Below are 23,000 nucleotides of genomic sequence, written 5' to 3'. Positions count from 1 at the left end.
ATGGAATTCACTCTCCGGGCAGAGAAATTTATATATACCAGCACAGGGGTCAACGGGGGAGGTTTGATTTGCTATGGGCTCCCTGGCTAAATACGCCGGGGCTAGCCCCACTTGAATTGGTGATGGACAGGTTGCTTATTTAAAAAGTTGGGGGTAAATGTACACAGCTTGATCAATAGACCCCCACAATAGGGGGAGGATGAGTAGGTTCTGGGATGGTTCATTGTTTGCACTGGAATGGGTTGTGGAGTGTGAGAGTTTACAGTTATTCTTTAATTGTATTATTGCAGCGCATTGTTGTTCTTAATGGAGAGACTGTAGCATGGTTTATTTTCTTTTATTTTTCTGTATTGTGTTATGAAAAAGAAAAATGTGTGCAACCCTGTTTTTTTTTTTTACATATGTTTCAATAAACATCCTTTAAAAAAAAAAAAAGACAACAAAAGAAAAGGGCGCACCGACCCAGTGCATTACCTCTATAAAAATGTATTCTAAAAGTTAAAAAAAACAATAGATATACTCACAGACACATATTGTCTAAACGCATTTCATACCAAGTGGGACAAGTCACCTTCAAGTGTAATTTAGTCTATTGGTACTGTGGAAAGACCAGGTGGCGTCTGTGATGGCTGGTGTGTTTCGAGGGTGAACCCTCTTTCTCAGAGCCAGGGTAGTAAATGACTGTCATACACCCTCAATGAACATATACTGTATACACCCATGCAGCAAAAATATCTTAGGGGTGGAGCTGCTGGATGGGTGTTTATATAGTATCTCACAAAAGTGAGTACACCACTCACATGTTTGTAAATATTTTATTATATTTTTTCATGTGACAACACCCAAGAAATTACACTTTGTTACAATGTAAAGTAGTGAGTGTACAGCTCGTATAACAGGGTAAATTTGCTGTCCCCTCAAAATAACTCAACACACAACCATTAATATCTAAACCGCTGGCAACAAAAGCGAGTACACCCCTAAGTAAAAATGTCCAAATTGGGTCCAAAGTGTAAATATTTTGTGTGGCCACCATTATTTTCCAGCACTGCCTTAACCCTCTTGGGCATGGAGTTCACCAGAGCTTCACAGGTTGCCATGGGAGTCCTCTTCCACTCCTCCATGACGACATCACCAAACTGGTGGATGTTAGCGACCTTGCGCTCCTCCACCTTTCATTTGAGAATGCCCCACAGATGGTCAATAGGGTTTAGGTCTGGAGACATGCTTGCCAAGTCCATCACCTTTACCTTCAGCTTCTTTAGCAAGGCAGTGGTCGTCTAGGAGGTGTGTTTGGGATCATTATCATGTTGGAATACTGCCCTGTGGCTCCAGTCTCTGAAAGGAGGGGATAATGCACTGCTTCAGTATATCACAGTACATGTTGGCATTCATGGTTCCCTCAATGAACTGCAGCTCCCCAGTGCCAACAGCGCTCATGCAGCCCCAGCCCATGACACTCCCACCACCATGCTTGACTGTAGGCAAGAGACACTTGTCTTTGTACTCCTCACCTGGTTGCCGCCACATACACTTGACACCATCTGAACCAAACAAGTTTATCTTGGTCTCATCAGACCACAGGACATGGTTCCAGTAATTCTTGTCCTTAGTCTGCCTGTCTTTAGCTAACTGTTTGCTGGCTTTCTTGTGCATCATCTTTAGAAGAGGCTTCCTTCTGGGACGATAGCCATGCAGACCAATTTGATGCAATGTGCAGCGTAAGGTCTGAGCACTGACAGGCTGACCCCCCACCCCTTCAACCTCTGCAACAATGCTGGCAGCACTCATATGTCTATTTCCCAAAGACAACCTCTGGATATGACGCTGAGCACGTGCACTCAACTTCTTTGGTCAACCATGGCAAGTCTAAGTGAAACCTGTCCTGTTAAACCACGTTATGGTCTTGGCCACCTTGTTGCAGCTCAGTTTTAGGGTCTTGGCAATCTTTTTATAGCCTAGGCCATCTTTTCGTAGAGCAACAATCGTTTTTTTTCAGATCCTCAGAGAGTTCTTTGCCATGAGGTGCCATGTTGAACTTCCAGTGACCAGTATGAGAGAGTGAGAGCGATAACACCAAATTTTAACACACCTGCTCCCCATTCACACCCGAGACCTTGTAACACTAACAAGTCGCATGACACCGGGGAGGGAAAATTTATAATTGGGCCCAATTTGGACATTTTACCTTAGGAGTGTACTCGTTTTTGTTTCCAGAGGTTTAGACATTAGTGGCTGTGTGTTAAGTTATTTTGAGGGGACAACAAATTTACAGTTATACAAGCTGTACACTCACATCTTCACATTGTAGCAAAGTGTAATTTCTTCAGTGTTATTACATGAAAAGATATAATAAAATATTTACAAAAATTTTGGTGGTGTACTCACTTTTGTGAGATACTGTACTGTATGTGCATTGAGGGTAAATGACAGTCATTTACTACCTTAACTCTGAGGAAGAGAGTTCACCCTCGAAACTCATCAGCCATCACGGACACCGCCTGGTCTTTCCACAGTACCGCGATAGGCTACATTAGACCTGGCGATGACTGGTCCCACTTGTAATGACAGGCGTTTAGACAATATGTGTTTGTGAGTATATCTATTGTTTTTACATTTTGAATATGTTTTATGGAGGAAATGCGCTAGGTTGGTGCACCCTTTTCTTTTGTTGTCTGTGGTGGCACTGAGGCCAGAGCGTTCCTACCAGACATTCTGTCCTTAGCGTAGTACAGCATTACTGAACTCCCTTCCCGGCTACAACACCCATTACACAAACAGGCACATGACTGAGGAATTTTGTAGTAGGCTCTTCCCACCCAACAGGCACTGCAGCCTTGAAAACCAGTTCCCCATCAGGTCTGCCTCCCATATTACTCACCATTTCCCAAATATGGACGTTACAATATTTGTTTAAAAACTTCACCTGTATTCCCAGCCTTTTTCTTTACACCCAGATTTCCATCAGTGGATACATCCCTTCGAGGGAAGCTGTCCCATTCATAATGAGTTCCCAGTACAGATTTACTCATCATCGTCTCCCTGTACACCAGCTCAGAGTTGGTGTTGACCACTTTAACTCCATAAAATTTCCCCCCTTCATGACCAGGCCATTTTTTAAACCATAAGGGAGGAAAAAAGAAAACTTAATCGATAGGGTTTACATAAATTTAAATTTAGCCTTCAGTAATATTTGCCTGTTCATCCAGTCCCTTGTAATTTCTTCTTCTAATCAGTGGGCAGTATACTGTACACTAATTTGTCAACTACTTACCTGCACAACTACTTACGCATTTACAGTATTTAACCTGGATGGTTGTGCACAGGCAATGGCCTTGCATCGGAAATGCTACCTACTTCTCCATGTGAAGTCGATGTGGCAGGTTAAAGGAATTATTAAATGCTGCAGTTTTATAATCCTCCCCCTTCACTGCAGTGTCTGAAATTTTAGAAGGATGCCCTTTATTGTGCCGAGAACATTTTGTAAACTAAGCCCAAGTGTGCATTCACGCAATTTTTTTTAATGCAGGGTGGAGTACTCAAAAACAGAACCCAGAGCTTTTGTGTATGCGTTCTGCTAAGAATTTGGGTTTGCTGCATAGTTGGCACATTGCCTGGATTTGCTATATTTCTTGTTATTGATAGACCTCTTGATTGCACCAACATTGCCATGAAATATACAAGACGGGTCGGCTTCCGGTTATTAATTACATTTATTCAACTCCATGGGCTCACCTTGAACGGTATTGTAGTTATAAAAGCCTCTGATTGGATTTTAATCTGTCAAATCTTAATTTAAGAGCAAAAGTAAACCCAAGCCATTTTAAAAATGAAAACATTTCTAACCTCTTACTTTAATGTAATACTCTTGACTTGGCTGAGAATTGTGAAGAGAAAAAAAAATGGTTTGGAAAATAACCAGGAAAATAACCAGGACTAATATTAGTGTTGAGTCGTTTCCTAGAGGTCTCACCAGACTATACACAGTAAGCAGACTTTTGGCACCCTCTGCTGTTCAATTATGTTATCAGTTAAGACATAAAGGGGGTTATTTACAAAAGGCAAATCCACTTTGCACTACAAGTGCAAAGTGCACTTGAAATTTCACTGAAAGTGCACTTGGAAGTGCAGTCACTGTAAATCTAAGAGGAAGATCTAAAATGAGGGGAAGCTCTGCTGATTTTATCATCCAATCATGTGCAAGATAAAATGCTGTTTTTAATTTTCCTTGCATGTCCCCCTCAGATCTACAGTGACTACATTTCCAAGTGCACTTTGCACTTGTAATGCAAAGAGGATTTGCCTTTCGTAAACAACACCCATTGTAATTTAAACATGTTTAATTTACAAAGGGGGTTATTTAGGAAAGGCAAATCCACTTTGCACTACAAGTGCAAACTACGACCACTTTCACACTGAGGTCGCAAAAACAGCACCTAAAAAGCTCACGAAAACGTATTTCCATTAAAATCAATGAATGCTTTCACACTGGGGCAGTGTGCTGGCAGGGCTGTGAAAAACTCCCCTCTTAATTGAAATGAATGGAAAGCTCTTCAAAAGCGCCTGAAAAGCGCCCAGTGTTTTTACTAGCAGTTTAGAAGCACCTCAGTGTGAAAGTGGCCTACAAGTGCAAAGTGCACTTGAAATTGCAGTGAAAGTGCACTTGGAAGTGCAGTCGCTGTAGATCCGAGAGGGACATGCAAGGGGGAAAAAAAAAGCATTTTAGCTTGCACATGATTGGATGATAAAATCAGCAGAGCTTCCCCTCATTTCAGATCTACCCCTCAGATCTACAGCGACTGCACTTCCAAGTGCACTTTCAAGCTTTGCACTTTTAATTTGCACTTGTAGTGCAAAGTGGATTTGCCTTTCATAAATAACCCCCATTGTCTCTTCTCTTTCTGAATGTGGGTGATGGCACTGTAATTACTTTAATAAAAATATTATATATAAGTACCTTTTTTCCTAATAATATACAGCTCTTGACCTAGCTCTTTTTAGAATACAGAGTAAAAATGTTTAAATAATAATATCAATGAATAGTTTTAAATTATCATACATCCTTTCCAGCAGAAGTAATGGTGGTCTGAGATCTTCTGACCCAAGACCAGTCCTTTAATTCAACGCCAACAACTCCAACTAGTGCAGACTGTACTAGGTGGCATACAGGTTGAGAGGGGCAAACAAGAAATTTGGGGCAGTTCCCCTCAAGTCATTTAGATGCTGCTGAAAGCCCAAAATTAAATTACCATGTAAGCCTATGCCAGATTGTGAGCAGTGAAGACTCCTTCAATCACCTGAATCTAGAGATGTCGAACATCCTGCAGTTAGGATTGGAATACGGGTTTGGGGGCAAACACCCTCAAGGTACACATAGAGGCCTTATCCGCCATGGCAGGTACTTGCTAGGCGTCATATGAGCTGATTGTCCAGTTTATCAAAGCATGTATGAAGTTCTCTTCCTACCATGGAACTTATCTTAGGTCCTAGATGTTTTGACAGACCTCAACTTTCCAATCAAAAGACTCCTGCTCTTTATTGAATTTCATGCTGAAGGTGGCCTTCCTTATGGCCATAACTTCCAGCTGAAGAGTGTCAGAACTGCAAGCAGTGGGGTGCAGAGAGACTTATCTGTGTCCAATTCACAATTAGGTGGTTTTGCATTGTACCTGGCTCAAGATGTGGTGCTGCCGTTATTTCAAAATGTGGATTTTGGGCTTCCAAGGTGTATGTAGGTTATTGGGCATGGTTCTCAAGGTGTATGTTAAGAGGACTGAAAGGCTTACAGCATGGTCACACTCGAAAAGGGGCATACAGATTCCACAAGGACAATACCAATTTGGCTCAAGCCTATATCTCCAAAAGGGGTTGATCCTTCAGTGAGTCTAAACAGTTTCACTGTCTGGGGCATCCTGCAAAGGTGTTTAGTCACAAATCATCTGCAGGGAAGAAACTTGGACATCAAGGGCCAGATCCACGTAGAACGGCGTAATTTTAAGCAGGCGTATCGTATCGTAGTTACGCTACGCCGCCGCTACTTTGACAGGCAAGTGCAGTATTTTCAAAGCAAAGTTGCGGCGGCGTAGCGTAAATAGGCCGGCGTAAGCCCGCCTAATTATAATATGGAACATGTGGGCGTGTTTTATGTTAATGTATTGTGACCCCACGTAAATGACGCTTTTTACGAACGGCGCATGCGCCGTCCGTGAAAGTATCCCAGTGCGCATGCTCCAAATTAACCCGCAAAAAGCCAATGCTTTCGACGTGAACATAAATGACGCACAGCCCTATTCACGAACAACTTACGCAAACAACGTAATCGACGGAAAATTTGACGCTGGCCCGACGTCCATACTTAACATTGGCTGCGCCTCATATAGCAGGGGTAACTTTACGCTGGAAAAAGCCTAACGTAAACGGTGTATCTGTACTGTGACGGCCGGGCTTACGTTCGTGAATTGGCGTATCTAGCTGATTTACATATTCTAGGCGTAAATCAGCGTACACGCCCCTAGCGGCCAGTGTAAATATGCAGTTAAGATACAACGGCGTAGGCGACTTAGGTTGGTCGTATCTTTGCAAAATTCTGGCGTATCTTGTTTTCTGAATACAGAAAAAAGATACGCTGGAGCATCCTAGAAGTTACGCGGCGTATCAATAGATACGCCAGCGTAACTTCTTTGTGGATCTGGCCCCATATGTTACCATGCTTGTGGCAGGAAAACTGGAAAATTGTTATACTTTTCTATTGGCAATTTACATTTCCTGGCACATAAACATGACAGCATAAGAGTCCAATCCTTATTTGCAGCTTGTATCGTGACTAGAATTCAGGCTAAGTGGGGCTTACACTTATAGGGTGGTTGGTTCTATTGAGTAAGAGGAGATGGATCTTGGCTTACTAGGGATCAGGAAGTAAGGAGAAATTGCCTTTAGCAAATCAACCCCAGTCAAACTGCAGTTAAATTGCCTGTTTTAATGCCCCCTGGCCACCAGTGAGAAAGAGCCCTAAGAGGGGACTTTCATGGGGAATCTTAAGTAAGGGGGAACTCTGATGTAAGTGGGGCTTAATTTTTTTTTATATATATATATTGTTTTGCTTTGTTTTACTTTATTTAATTTTTTCCTGTTTTTTTTTTTTTTTTGGCCTGTGAATATTTATGGCCATCTTACTGAAAAGTCTGGATACTCCTGCTCTAAACTAATTCTATTTAAGTTTTATAAAGATGTGAACTTGGACATTTGTCCTTTTCCAATCTAGTTAACTATGTAATTATATCACTCTTTCCTTCTTATGCTTTAGGTGGTGAGTGGATGGGACTACTATATACACTATTTGGTCAGAAAGACAAACTGCTCAAAACATGATTTTAAAACCAAAGATTCAAACGAGTGCAAACTTGACAAAGAAGGGGTACGTTTCTTTAATAATCATGATATAAAATAAATATACATAAAAAGTAAGTTCAGTAATTTGATATATAGCCTAAAAATCTCACAACGCTCTATTGACCCTCTTCTATGTAGATTCCAAATTATAGCCCACGGTGTAATATCTCAATTCAATTAGGTACCAGACTTTTCTATCACTAGTTGGAAACATCTTATTTTTTGTCTATGTTGAAGTTTATTATGTGTAAAATACTGTGGATATCACATGGAAATTTAACTGCTTACTGATCGACAGGGAATGAGCTTTATAAATACATTAGGAGCATGGCACCAAACATCGACTCACAAGCAAGTAGGCATTGTCTGTAATGCCACGTACACACGATCGGATTTTCCGTCTGAAAAACCTTGGATGTTTTTCCGACGGAATTCCGCTCAAGCTTGGCTTGCATACACACGGTCACACAAAAGTTCTCTGAACATTCGACCGTCAAGAACGAGGTGACGTACAACACTACGACAAGCCAAGAAAATAAAGTTCAATGCTTCCGAGCATGCGTCAAATAGTTTCCGAGCATGCGTCGGAATTGTGTGTGTCCGAATTGCTACACACGATCGGAATTTCCGATTGGAATTTTTTCCATTGGAAAAATTGGGAAACAAGCTCTCCAATTTTTTTGGGCAGAAATTCCAGCAGGCGAAGTACGATGGAGCATACACACGGTCGGAATTTCCGAAAAGCTCACATCAGACTTTTCTTGATGGAAAATCCGATCGTGTGTACGTGGTGTAAGAGTGTGATAATATGTTTTTAGATCAGATTAGGGGCTAAGACTTAAAGTGGTTGTAAACCCTTACATATACCCAATACTGGCCTCAGGTGATACGCAGAGATAAAACAAATCCTTCTACATAAGTTGTATCTGTCTATTGGCAGTCTTCTCTTCTCTACATCTGTTCAAAGTGCCTAATTATAAAGCTTCTCTGAGATGTCAGAAAAAAAGGGGTGGAGAGCTGAAGTTACACTCTGCAGAGCTCAGTGAGGAGAGCTTTCTGATTGGAGGGAATAGATACACACCCCTCCACACAGCACACAGGAGCCATAGCTGAAGCTGTCAATCTGTTTGTGATCCCTCCTCTGTCACCCTTTTCCTCTGGGTGTCAGGAAAACTTGTCAGAAGTGGCTCATGCTGATAGCAGAGGCATAAAGCAGCAGACAGAAATTACACTTATTGCTCTTAAATGAGACAAGTACAAATTATAGAAGGATCTGCTTTGTTCATATTTCATATCTAAGCTTTACAACCACTTTAATTTTAACCAATGAAAACTACTGCAGCTTTGACATGTATACTGTATTGTTTGATATCATAGAAAACAAAAATTCATCTTTATGACTATAACAATGTATCTGGTCCCATTAGTATATTTAGATAATATTCCACACGACTGCAAATTAATATGGGTAAAGGAAAACTAGCAGTACTGCAGAATAAATATACCACAGGTACAACCTATAGGAAGCATGTGTGTGAGTATTGGAAATAACTGTTGTACATATACCAAATTTTCCAAATGTGCCTTAAAGAAAAAAAATTGTGTACGCAATTATATTAAACATTCTTAGTTGACAGATAAACTCAGCAGGGCCAATGGCCTGTTGCAGAGGTGTGTGACTGGCTAAATCAGGCTAATTTGTAGGGGGGGGGGGGGGCATTAGGCTAGGCAAGCAATGACCAAGGGTGCACATATGCCGCTGCAGGAATACCCCCCTGTCAATGTTAAACATTGCCTCCTCAGTGTCTGGCAAATGCCTCTAAAAAGCAATCTGAGCATGGATTGCTTTTCAGAGGAGCAAAAGTCCTTGCCACTACAGTAATAGGGGCTTTAGCTTGAAATTCTTTGCAAAATAAAAAAAGAATCTGATTGCTAAAACACAGTCAGTGCAAAATAAAAAAAAAATAAAAAAAAATGTTTCTTCCAGGAAACAGGTGAATGTGAACTCAACGTATCTATAACACCCGATGGCCAAGTAAATGATATCCTCTTGATGTGCAAAACACAAGCTGGTAAGTAACCAAACTACAAAATAATATGCCATTTACCATTTTAGATGTGCAAGAACAGAAAAGTAATGCCTCCTTTTTTTCTTTCCAATGCTGCACTGCAGCTTTTTGCCAGCAGATGGAGGTGTACAACTATCTCTATGGCCTATTGACAGAGGATCCAAAAAATGTCTTCATTACCAATGTGTTTTGCTGACAATTTGCAGCATATCACCAAATATTTACAGTACACTGGTTTATAAAGTGCTAACGGTGCAAGTTAAAAAAAAAATCCAATATAAAATAACTGCAAATGTAGGGTGTCAGCAGTCTAATCAATTATTTTCAGAGATTTTAATCAGGTCAGACGATTGACCTTGCTCCTATAATTACTGGGATCAGTGCCACTCAATTACTGTAAATGTTTTCTCTTTTTTTTATATTTCCTACAAAAAAAGATAGTCCTCCCTCCTCAGAGATAGAAGCCCAATGTGCCAAGCTTGGTAAGGGCTAATTAAAGTGGGCACCTACCATGCTTTAATTCCAGGCTGCTTTGAGGGATGGGCAGAAAAAGCTATAACAAAGCATCAGTCAGACGCTGAGCTTTTACACACAATTGGTGCCCTATAAGAACTGGCAGGTTGGGTAGGTCACAAAAAAAAGGCGCATGAACCTTTTCAAAAATGATTTCCCGGTCAAGAGCGGCATGACGCGGCGTGCGTGAGGTCCGCATGCTGAGGGAGGAGCAGCCCACGCCACGGACCTAGCCTGCTGACGGGAGATGGAGGACGCCGGAGGATGTAAGGATGTCTCAGCAGCGGCGGCTATGAAGCAGGGTGTGAGACTGCTGAGCCGCTAGCTTGCTGATGGTACACCACACGCGTCCCTCTCTCCTGTCCTCCTTGTGCCGCCCAGACGAGGCCCCCCCTCGCTCTCTCTCATCCCCGCTCACCAGCTGATCGGGAAGCTGTAGTTTGGAAGCGCCGCTCAGTACGGAGGTGTTGGAGGGTTCCCGGTCACTCGCCCCCCTGTGGATGCCGACACCCCCCCTTTGCTATCAGGAAGCACAGCCTTAGTAAGGTAATATACTCGCTTTATCAGCTCCAGCTACGGGGAAGGTGCTTATCAAGAGTGAACATCAAGGTAAAACAACATGGGACTGGTAAGAACTCTTTCTCTGGTATAAGTCACCGATTGTATACTGCTCCTCTTAAACTTTTTTTGAATTGAAATATATCACAGATTGGGTATTGGAAATGGGACTGTGATACACTGATATAGTGATGACGGGTTAACAGTGTGAAGGAAGCCACTGATGGATGGAATTTATAGCGGGACTTGTCTTATGACCTCTTATCTTTGTACTGTGCCTACCCAGGCAGAACGCAACGCAACGCAACGCAACGCTCCCCCCGGTCCCTGAACAGTACTCAGCAACTGGTTTACTGCTATTGTTTTGAGTCTAGATTTCGGGTGCACGGCAAGAGGGTAAGCATCCCAACCCCGCAATAAACTCAGCGATATATTGCAAGTATAATTTCAATAGGAATATAAACATACCAGAATATCAGAGAACACCAATAAACTGGCACAGACGATAAGCCCCCAAGCAAAGGTAAAGGCAAAGGCATAAAATTGATTCTACCCTTTCATGCTCTCTGGTGGTGTTGGCCTATTGTTTCCCGGGGGTTGTTGTCCGGTGCTCGCTGAGGGCGTTGGTCGGGGGAGGCTCGGTATATAAGGGGCAATTCCAGACTTTAACAGAGGTACTATACCTGCCTTTAAACCTCCCTTGATCACCGCAAGTGGTTGGGCTGGGCCTGTACTTTTGTGCAAATCCATTGTATCACGATAACCGTACTTGGGGTGATAAGTGAGCACGGCACACAGAACGCAGCAAGGGAGGTTAATTCGTGAGATGGTGGCGGTGCCCCGGTAGAGAAATTAGCGGAGGGTAATTACTCACAAAACATCCACCATCCTAAATGATTCAACACAATCGCTGGACCTTCAAAAATTATACCCCATTATACTTAATACAGTGAGTTACTGTTGGACATTAAAAACCAAAAGGGGTAATACCCGCCGTCCAAACTGGGGAAACGGATTAGAATAACAAAAAAATACAACATGAATAAGTCAACAAGGGGAAATGCCCCGAAAATTCCCAAAGACAATCCTCCTACTTCCACCATTAGACACTACATGACACCGGAGGGGAGCTCTAAAAGCCCAGTATTGGGAAAAAAAGTAGAAAAAACGAGCGGAACTAAAAAGGGAGCGGGAGGGGGGTTCCCTCCAATAGTAGACACGTCAACAGAGGGCGAACAGGAAGCCAGCCAAATTGAGGACCCCCGCACAGACACCCATATCCCCACAAAGGTAGAATTGGAGGGGATGTTAAAGAGACTGGAAAATGTAATACGAGAAGAAGTTAGTGCACTCAGAACGGACATAACTTATATGTTGGAGAGAGTTGAGAAAGCCGAGGCAAAAATTGAACAACAGGACTCAGAATTAAATGAATTAAAAAATCAGTTTCATACACTGAAACAAAATCAGAGGCAACTACAATACCGATTAGAAGACCAAGAGAACCGAAATAGAAGGAAAAATTTAAGAATACGATCAATCAAGGAGGAGAAAGGGGAAGATCTTAGAAAAATTCTTAACAATCTGTTTCTCCCCTTGCTGGAAAACGGTGCGGAGGAACCCCTAAAAATTGAACGGGTCCACCGCATAGGAAGAATCAGAGAGGGGGGAGGGAATTGGTCTAGGGATATTATCGTAAGGTTCAGATATTTTGAAGATAAAGCTGTGGTATGGTCAAAATTGAGAAGGAAGCCACCCCTGAGCTATGATGGAGCGGAGATCCAGATTTTTACTGATCTAGCCTGGGAAACTTTAGCCAGAAGAAGACATCTGAAACCCCTACTGGAACAGATGCGCCAGCTCAATATCAATTATCAATGGGGGTTCCCGGCATGTCTGATAGGCTACAAAGATGGGGTATCAGCAAAAATAATATTCCCAGAGGACATGCCAGCTTTCTGCCGCAAATTTGATATGCCAGCTATGGAATTACCCGGTTGGGTAGAATAGCCTCGGATTGCTTCGGCTATCCTGCCCCTATTTGCTACTCACTGATTTGTAGTGTTTTTTTTTCTTTTTTGGTTTCTCATTTTTTCTCCATTTTTCTTTTTTTTTCTTTCCTTCCAGTTCTCATGAGGGGTGGGTAGGAGAGGTGGGATCTGTGGGAGGTAGGGGAGGTTAGAGGGAGGGGGACCAGAGAGGAGGGCTAGGAGAGCAGGTCCGCAACCCCACCCAGATAAGAACAACCCCAAGGGATTTTCCCAAGGGGGTGAATGGGAGGGTTGGGTGTTGGGAGGCCTCACCTCATTCTTGAAGAACCGACGAGTAGTGGGGTGTGAAAACCTCTACGGTTCAGAGGCCATGTTTAGGCCTGGGCAGGGGGGGAGGGGAGAAGGGAGGGCTGGGGAGGGGAGAGGGGAGGGTGGGGGAGGGGAGGAGAGACAGGGAAAGTGGCTCCCAGTAGATCTTTTGGAAAATATAGGGAAAGGTTTCACTGGTAGGGAATGACAGAAATAAAATTTTTATCTTACAATGTGAAGGGATTGAACTCCCCTATTAAAAGATTGAAGGTGCTAGCAGAGATTGAATCATACAGAGCGGACATAGTTTTTCTCCAGGAATCTCACCTGTCGATAAATTCAAACGTAAGGTTATATTCACCTAGGTATCCTTCCTGGTTCTACAGTGATTCCATCTCTAAGCGTTCTAGGGGCGTAGCAATTGGTTTCGCAAAAGAGACTGCGTTTATTTTGGAAGCGAGGTTGACAGACCCGGAAGGGAGATTTCTATTCTTAAAAGGAAGACTTGGTGATACCGCCTACACTCTAGCAAACATCTATGCCCCGAATGTACATCCAACCCATTTTTTAAGCAGAATCCTGGGCAAATTGAAAAATTTCGCAGAGGGGTACACTATCATGATGGGGGATCTTAATTTCGCCATGAATCCGAAAGAAGATAGTACGTCCCGGGGGAGGGAGACAACGAACGTGCAGTTACAAAAAATTAAGCACAAGATCCATGACAGCCAATTAGTGGATGCTTGGAGGATATTCCATCCAAATACAAAGGATTACACGTTCTTTTCCCCTCCCCACGGAACGTACACTAGAATAGACTACATTTTGGTAGATCACAGGCTGCTTGACTTGATCACTGAGACAGACATTGGAATTATGACGGTCTCAGACCATGCGCCAGTAACCATGAAAATTAAACTCTCCATACAAAAGAGCCAACGGCCGGTATGGCACCTTAATGATAGTCTGATTCGCGATGAAGAAAGGGCAAGTAGGGTGGAGGCGGAACTAAAACAATTCTTCCTTTTCAATGACACTGAAGGGATTTCAAGCGCAACCCTGTGGGAGACACACAAAGCATATATTAGAGGGATACTAATCGCTGAGGGCGCCAGGGAAAAAAAAGAGAGAAAATGTAAATCTGATACCCTGATCAAAGAGATAGTGATATTAGAACGTAAACACAAGGAGCACGCGCAAAAAGAGAATTACCATAATCTAATTGTGAAAAGAGATGCGCTCAAGGAGATTATGGAACAGGAAGCAAGGAACAAACTGAACTGCATTGCCAGAGAGAGGTATCTATGGGGTAACAAACCCAGTAAGCACTTAGCCAAAATGGCCCAAAAAAAGAAAACCAGAAATTACATTGAAAAAATTAAAAGGAAAGATGGGAAATTGGTACATACAACTAGAGAAATTGCAGATACCTTTAAAAACTACTATGAGGAATTATACACAATAAAACAGTTAGGGTGGCAGGTTGGTGAAAAAGAGGCTAAAACTCATGATTTTCTGCAGAAAGCGGGTCTTCCTAGACTGGAGAGGGTAGAAAGTTTAAATATGTGCCTTCCAATAACTGAAGAAGAAATTAAAATTGCTCTAAAAAACACGACGTGCGGGAAAAGCCCCGGCCCGGACGGATTTTCGGCCCTATACTATAAGAGATTTAGTAACATCTTAATACCGAGGATGTGTAAGTATTTTAATGGTCTAGGGTCCGAATTCGAAGCCAGTAGGGAAGCAATAGCGGCCACGGTGGCAATAATCCTGAAGGAGGGGAAAGATAGCTCGCTCTGTTCGGGATATAGACCGATCTCGTTGCTCAATGCAGACACCAAGCTCTTTGCTAAAATCCTTGCAGAACGCCTGAAAGGGGTGATGCACTTTTTGGTGCACCCCGATCAGGTAGGTTTTATCCCCAACAGAGAGGGCAAAGACAATAGTATAAGAGCGATTCTCCTGCTCCAGAATATAAGGCAGAATGCGCCCCCAGGTCTATTCCTATCAGTTGATGCTGAAAAAGCATTCGATAGGGTAGACTGGGGGCTTATGATGGAGACTCTTACAGCTATGGGAATAGGGAACAGGATGATCCGCTGGATCAACACACTATATTACCATCCCTCTGCCAAAATTAAAATAAATGGCTCGCTATCAGATTCCTTCGAGATGAAAAATGGGACAAGACAGGGTTGCCCTTTGTCCCCTCTTTTGTTTATTTTGTCTTTGGAGCCCCTCCTGGCCACCATTCGAAACGACCCAGAAATCAATGGGGTTAGAATAAAAGAGGAGGAACATAAGCTCTCGGCATTCGCCGACGATATTATATTTTATTTAACCAATCCGGTTAAATCTATTCCCAAGCTCTCTATGATATTACAACAATATGGCGATATCTCCAACTTTAAAGTTAATGCCACAAAATCTGAAATCTTAAATATAAACTTAAGTAAAAGCGAAAAAGCTTGTGTCAAAGCAATTTGTATTTATCCATGGAAAAAAGAATTAAAATACCTTGGTATTAAACTTGCTAATACAGCTCAGAAGATATATAAAATAAATTATGTGCCACTATTAAATGAGATTAAAAATGAATTAAAAAGAACGGAAAATAAACCTATATCATGGATCGGACGCATAAATATGCTGAAGATGGTCATAGTTCCAAAAATACTATATAAATTTCTCTTAATTCCAATTGCCCTGCCTCAGCAATTTTTGAGAATTCTTAATTCCCTCTTATTAAACTATGTATGGAAAAAGAAAAAGCACAGAATTTCTCTATCTATCCTAAAACAGGGTAAGCTTCAGGGAGGGCTGGCACTGCCGGACATAAAAAGCTATCATAAGGCGGCGGTTCTGTCTCGAGCGGTGGAATGGGCGCGCGATAGGAAAGAAAAAAGATGGGTGCAAATTGAAAACGCACAAGCTAACACACAATTGAGCAACTCTATCTGGATTCCTGCACAATACAGAGCACTGGATCACAAAGCATTTGACATAACACGGGACACTTTACGTATGTGGGATAGGACCCAGTCACTACTTGAAAGGAAATTCAATTCTCCACTAATGAATTTGAAAGAAAACGCTTACTTTGCACCTGGGGAAATAAAAATAGGAGGGAACTGGATTAGAAAGGACACGGTTCACTTAGGCGATATTATAAAAGACGGGGAGATGATGACCTATGAGGATCTCAAGTCTAGAACAGATTTTTGGGATCTTGATAGGTGGCATTACTCCCAGCTGTCTCACTTTACACGAAGCCTCCCCTGCCCTCTGCGGACGGTGGCGGAGCTGACACAATTGGAGAAAATATGTAAATCTAAGATTTCTAAGGGCACGATCACGAAATTATATGGGATATTGGTTAAGATAGGGTCACGGGGGGAGGCACCGTTTCTGGAAAAATGGGAAAAGGAGTTAAAAATCACGAGAGGGACTAACACTTTTCAGAGGACTATGCAACTAGTACATTCCTCAGCAATAGACATACAAACTGCCGAGGCAAACTATAAGTGCATTTCAGGGTGGTATATCACACCCGATAAAGCTAACAAAATTAATGCCGCCCAGCCCGCGGAGTGCTGGCGTGGATGCCCTGAAAGGGGAACTATGGCCCATTTATGGTGGACATGCCCTAAAATACAAATTTTCTGGGACACAATCTTAAAGCAAATAAAGGAGATCACAGGCAAGGAGTTAAAGAAAGACCCTTGGGTAGTGCTCTTCCATGGGTGTCAAGAGGGTATAAAAAAATACAAGCAATCCCTAATTCCTCACCTTCTGAACGCAGCCAAGAGACTGATCCCAAAAAGGTGGCACGAAATGGAAAGCCCACATTTGTGGAACTGGGTGGACGCAGTGGAGGAAACCTATAGGTTAGAAGAGCTAAAGGACAGCCTCTTGGAGACAAATAGTGACATTAAGGCCAAATGGGAAAAGTGGAAGGAATACAAAAAAACATGGAGCTATGCAGAGAGATTAAGAGGCCCTTAATTTATATATTCCGGATAAACACAGTACTTATATGCTGTCCCGGTTCAAGTTTGACTCCCCGACCGCTATTTGTAAAATTTTATTTATTTTGGTGAATCTCTATATTTTGCCTTTCCTTGGATAAGCATTAGACCTCTGGGAGCCACGGGGCGGGTGGGGGGGGGGTTGGAGGGGGGGCCGGGGGGTGAATGTATTACGAGAAAGCATGTCTCAGCCACCCTTGCTGGGTGAAGAATATAAAGGAGTGTGGATAAGCTCTAAGTACCCTAGTGGGAAGGCGACATATACAAACTTTTTTCATATGTATACATAAAAAAAAAAAAAAAAAAAAAACACCACATATGATGCAAACTGCAATCAGAGACGTAAGAAGCATCAAATTATGAGCTGGTCTCTAGAATATGACAAAAGCTGAGGTGGTAAAAAAAAGAAAAAAAAGAGAAAAAAAAAAAAAAAAAAAAAAAAAAGAACTGGCAGGTTGTTACTCCTTTCTTTTCCAACTGGTAGAGTTTCTTGAACCCCTTTACCCATTTACCATGGTGCATTAACTTTATTGAAAGCAAAACACACTGTTTTTAATAAATAATAGGAACAACTAGAAGCTTTTATTCTCTTTCTATTCATTTTATGCCATGCCATATCTGGTGTTATTTTTGAAATTCCCCATCTAAGGTGAATTTTGAGAAGGCAATTGGTCCTTACTGCTTTCATCAGCTGCTGAATGACTGTTAACTGAAAAGCACTCTAGAAGTACCAGACCATGAACAGAGACAGACTGTTATAGTCCATTCCATATTCTCTGGTTAATTTCTTTGTTTATACAGCAGGATTTGTTGTGGTTGCATAGGTCCTATTGAATGGATGAAGTAATTACCAATGGCAGTTGGGAAGTAGACCATGGAAATCTACCTTGATTCCATTGTCCAGTACTAAGACAGATTTTAATTATTCAGTAGCACTTTAGCAGCTGTTCTTTACATATTGAATTGTACATGTAATCTTTTCAAGAATAGGATGACCTAGCTTGGCACTGGCACATCAAAGCAAAAATTCTTGTGTATGTGAACCTTTATGCTGCCTAATGATTTGACATCCTTCTTACCTGGACGACGGTCTTCTTGTTTTCCGTATTTAAAATATAATAAAAACAATGTTCTGACATTCAAAAAAATGACTACTTTTTATGTAAACTACTATGTTCCCAGGAGTTTGCCTTAGCTGTCCTTTAAAGGTGGACCCTGATGATCCTGAACTCCTGACTCTATTAAGTCAAGTTATAGATGAGTACAATTCCAACATTAACGTTACAAATCTGCACAAGCTATTGAGAGTGATGAAGGCAACAAAATACGTAAGTTCATATGTGCATTCATGATATTATTTAAAAAATATGTATTTATAAAATGATCTCTAAATATGAAATGATTGCCATCCACAAACACAGGTGCTTATGAGTGTGCCTGAGGAGAATTCATTTATTAAGTCCTGGTTCACATTGGAGCCATTTGATATGTGAAATTGCATGCCAAATCGGTGGAAATTGCCGGCAATGGCACCGTCCGAACTGGTGCGACCCCGCTTCCCAAAAGTAGTTTCTGTACTACTTTTGGAGACTTTGGGTTGTGATTTCCATTGACATCTGTGCAGCAATCCACACAGATGTCTCTGAAATCGTCCCCGAAGTCGGGACTGAAATGTGGGACTGAAATCCTGCATGTTCATCTAAACTCACACAATTTCATTCCCGCTGTCAGTGTGAACCTACACTAAAGAGAACAGCTGGAAGTGAGGCACAATCACCCTAACTGGGGCCACAGAGGGGTTCATATACTAAAACTGGAGTGCAATATCTGGTGCAGCTCTCAGCTTTCAAGTTTAGGCCTCATGCACACTGGACGTTAATATAACGTTTATTAGCGTATTTTAGCATTTTTTCGCATTAGAGTTTTTTCTTCAAAAATCAAAAACATCAAAAACCGCTGGTGAGACACATTTTTGAGTGTTTATCAGCGTTTTTTACAGCTGAAAACAACTGAAAAACTCCTATCAGAACCCACTACAGCTAACAGCCTATGTGTGCATGGACACATAGGATAACCTGTGAAAGAAAAGAGTATCTCGCGCCAAAAAATATAAATAGATTAATGTAAGCTGCTCCAGAAATAATCAAAGCTTGATTAAACAAATAAGATAACCTCATATTTGTGTAATCATAAATAAATAAATATATAAATGAACAATCCACAAAAAACAGTGTGCAAACCCACTCATTAGCCAATGATGAATACGTCACTAGAAACTGTGCAAAGTAACTGTATATGAGAATTACAAGTGAAATAAAGTGCTGCATGCAAAATTCAGTCCATCAAAAAAGTCCAAATATTCCTCCTATGTGATTAGGGTCAAATGGACAATGTAGCGTTCCAGCTTCACCAACCGTTGATGTGCACACCCGAAGTGATCAATAGTTAGATGGCCTCCTACCAAATGAAGTTGACCCTTTTTTGGTATGAAAAAGAGGTCAAATGCGCTGTGTCAGGTTAAACCTGTTTAATTGGATGGATCGATGCACCTCTCTCCTCTATTAGCAGAAGGCTCCCATGCAGATATGTAAAAACGAAGATGATGCCAATATAGTGTAATATTGTTTAATAAAAAGGGTAACATAAAAAGGCCAAATGGCTTCTTACTTTTAAAAGTGCCCGGAACCCGGCACTGAGGCTTGCTCGCGTGTCTAGGTGGATGGAGGTCCCGACTTTCTGCCTGTAGTGGCGTGCGTTCCACCTTGCTGACGCCACAGACCAGCGGGACCAGAAGTTACGATTGGTGCGTGACCAGGTACCGCCTCGACATATGTTTTGTATTCTATGTCTTCAGGAAGCGATAAGGATAACCTGATGGGGAGTTTATTGACTGTAGAAAAAATGTCTGAAGCCAAAAACAGCTGCTGTAAAAATGTCCAGTGTGCATGAGGCCTTATTGTGAAAGCTATTGAACAAGCTGAAGTTAGAAGCTGATTGGCTACCAAGCACAGCTGCACCAGATTCTGAGCGCTCGACTTTTAGTAAATCTCACCTACAGTGCATGGTCCAGCAACGACTCTCGACAATGACTGTCCAGTCTTCAATAATAGTGCAGAAACGAGGAAAGCATTGCTTACCATCGCCACTGTGGAAAAGAGCAGAGGTACTTGAAGTGCTGACATGTGTTTTTCATTTATGTGTGATTGTTCATTTACAGTGGATATAAAAAGTCAGGTTTCTGTGATGTAAAAAAATATGACAAGGATAAATCACTTTAGAACTGTTTCCACATTTAATGTGACCTATAAACTGTACAATTCAATTGAAAAACAAACTGAAATATTTTAGGAAGGGGGAGTAAAAACAAAAACCTAAAATAATGTGGATGCATAAGTGTGCACACCCTCTTATAACTGGGGGATGCAGCTGTGTTTAGAATTAGGCAATCACATTCAAACTCATGTTAAATAGGAGTCAGTACACACCTGCCATCATTTAAAGTGCCTCTGATTAACCTCAAATAAAGTTCAGCTGTTCTAGTAGGTCTTTCCTGACATTTTCTTAGTTGCATCCTACAGAAAAAGCCATGGTACGCAGATAGCTTCCAAAGCATCAGAGGAATCTCATTGTTAAAAGGTATCAGTCAGGAGAAGGGTACAAAAGAATTTCCAAGGCATTAGATATACCATGGAACACAGTAAAGACAGTCATCATCAAGTGGAGAAAATATGGCTCAACAGTGACATTACCAAGAACTGGACATCCCTCAAAAATGTATCAAAAGATGAGAAGAAAACTGGTCAGGGAGACTGCCAAGAAGGTTACAGCAACATTAAAGGAGCTGCAGGAATATCTGGCAAGTACTGTATGTGTGGTACATGTGACAACAATCTCCCGTATTCTCCATATGTCTGTGCTATGGAGTAGAGTGGTGAGACGGAAGCCTTTTCTTACCAAGAAAAACATCCAAGCCCGGTCAAATTTTGCAAAAATGCATCAAAGTCTCCCAAAAGCATGTGGGAAAATGTGTTATGGTCTGATAAAACCAAGTTTGAACTTTTTGGCCATAATTCCAAAAGATATGTTTGCAGGAAAAACACAACTGCACATGACCAAAAGAACACCATACCCACCGTGAAGCATGGTGGTGGCAGCATCATGCTTTAGTCAAAGTAGAGGGAATTATGAACAGTTCCAAATACCCATCAATATTGGCACAAAATCTCCAGGCTTTTGCTAGAAAGCTGAACATGAAGAGGAACTTCATGACCCAAAGCATACACCCAAATCAACAAAGGAATTGCTTCACCAGAAGAAGATTAAAGTTTTGGAATGGGCCAGCCAGAGCCCTGACCTGAATCCTATTGGAAATCTGTGGGGTGATCTGAAGAAGGCTGTGCACGTGAGATGCCCTCGCAATCTGACAGATTTGGAGTGTTTTTGCAAAGTAGAGTGAGTAAATATTGGCAAGTCAAGATGTGCTATGCTGATAGACTCAAACCCAAAAAGATTGAGTGCTGTAATAAAATCAAACAGTGCTTCAACAAAGTATTAGTTTAAGGGTGTGCACACTTATGCAACCATATTATCATTATTATTATTTATTTATTTTACTTCCCTCCACCGAAAAGATTTCAGTTTGTTTTTCCACTGAGTTGTTCAGTTTAGAGGTCACACTAAAGGTGGAAAAAGTTCTGGAATTATTTATCGTTGTCTCATTTTTTACATCACAGAAACCTGAAATTTTAACAGGAATGTGTAGACTTTTTATATCCACTGTATATAGTCTGTATTTAATCTTTACCTAATTTTCTGCAGTTGATATCTCCGTTGTACTGTATGCTCGTTCAAAACAGCAAGCACTTACACATGATCATTTCCAACACAAATCGATAAAAACGAATTTAGTATAGTGGGTGCAGCCATGCAAATATTTCCTTTATGACTTCCCCTACTGTGTTAAAGAGACTCAATCTATCAAAAATCTTCCTATAAGATTATTAATTATAGAGTTAGTCAGGTTGAAAAAAGACGCAAGTCCATCTAGTTCAACCAATTAAAAAAAAAAAAATATGCATTTACCAGTTTAAGTATATTATTTGTATATTATTTTTTGCATATTATTTGTCAGCAAACGCCTCCTTGTGCAGATTTTAAAGAGCTCTGAATCTTGGATGTTAGGTCAGCAGTTCTAACAGACTCAGAACTGTCACTCCAATATGGCATCCCCAGTTGCTCCTAACCTGGCTGGAGGGGCACAGGATCTGGGATAGCAAAAGCAATTAGACTCCCCCAAAAAGAGAGAGAGCTATAAGGAAGGGGACTGGGGATCAACTCTTGCTAAAGTCAAATTAGCTAGCAAGCTCAGAAGCACATTGCAAGTCAATTAAAAATATGTTTATGTGTAGCGCTACCCCCGCAGGAGCCGCTGGTTTGTTGTTGGGATTGGCATATTAAGTTACCTTAACGTTGTCTAGGGGTGTAGTTGATGAATAAAGTAGTGAGCGAATGTCCAGTACAATGAAGGAAGGTTTTCAAATGCTTTATTTCAGGCCCAACATAGCCAACATCAACATGCAGTAGGAAGGAAAAGGTTGATGAAGTGATAGAGAACTTTGCGGTATCAGGCCTGGATACAGAAAAGAGCAGTCCTGCTCTCAGTAGCACAGAAGTAGTAATCTCAGTTCGTCGCCACTCTAGCCAGAGTGGGTGAAGTGCCCCCGGACAGACCTCTGCCACAAGCCTGGCAGCCGAAGTGTCACTTTGTGTTGCTGGGAGGAACAGGCCTCTGCCACAGGCCTGGCTCTAGGGCCTCTGCCACAGGCCTAGTAAGTAGATAAGCTGAATGAATTGAGCTGATCCTCCCAGTAGATTTAGTTAGGGTCACCGGATGACAGCAAAGTGTACCTGTCAGCATTCCGGTCACCAGATCCCCGATGGTTCGTTCAAGCCCTGTTGGATAACCTGCCTCCGGGTTCTCCTCAAGCCGACCCCCCAATCGAGTGGCACCCAGCTTGGGATCTTCTCAGTAAAGCGGGAGACCCAGCAAGTTACTGGGGCCCCTCTCTGCAATATGGAGCTCCGCGTAGCATGCGACCCCGGCCTGGAAGGCCATCGCCGGGGTCCGTTGGATGCGCGCACCC

The 23,000-nt window shown here is 41.9% G+C and overlaps 1 protein-coding gene across 1 annotated transcript in view; it reads left to right on the top strand.

Annotated features, from left to right (window-relative positions):
* Positions 1-23,000, top strand: part of LOC120935667 — a 116,878-nt gene that overhangs the window by 73,939 nt on the left and 19,939 nt on the right. The window contains exons 15-17 of the mRNA XM_040347720.1: positions 7,304-7,414; positions 9,377-9,461; positions 18,040-18,185. Of these exons, the coding sequence (XP_040203654.1) occupies positions 7,304-7,414; positions 9,377-9,461; positions 18,040-18,185 (342 nt within the window). The remainder of the gene's footprint in view (positions 1-7,303; positions 7,415-9,376; positions 9,462-18,039; positions 18,186-23,000) is intronic.

The sequence above is a fragment of the Rana temporaria genome, chromosome 4 (genome assembly GCF_905171775.1).
Source record: "Rana temporaria chromosome 4, aRanTem1.1, whole genome shotgun sequence".
In the NCBI taxonomy this organism is placed as follows: Eukaryota; Metazoa; Chordata; class Amphibia; order Anura; family Ranidae; genus Rana; species Rana temporaria.
This window is presented reverse-complemented; position numbering and strand designations above follow the sequence as displayed.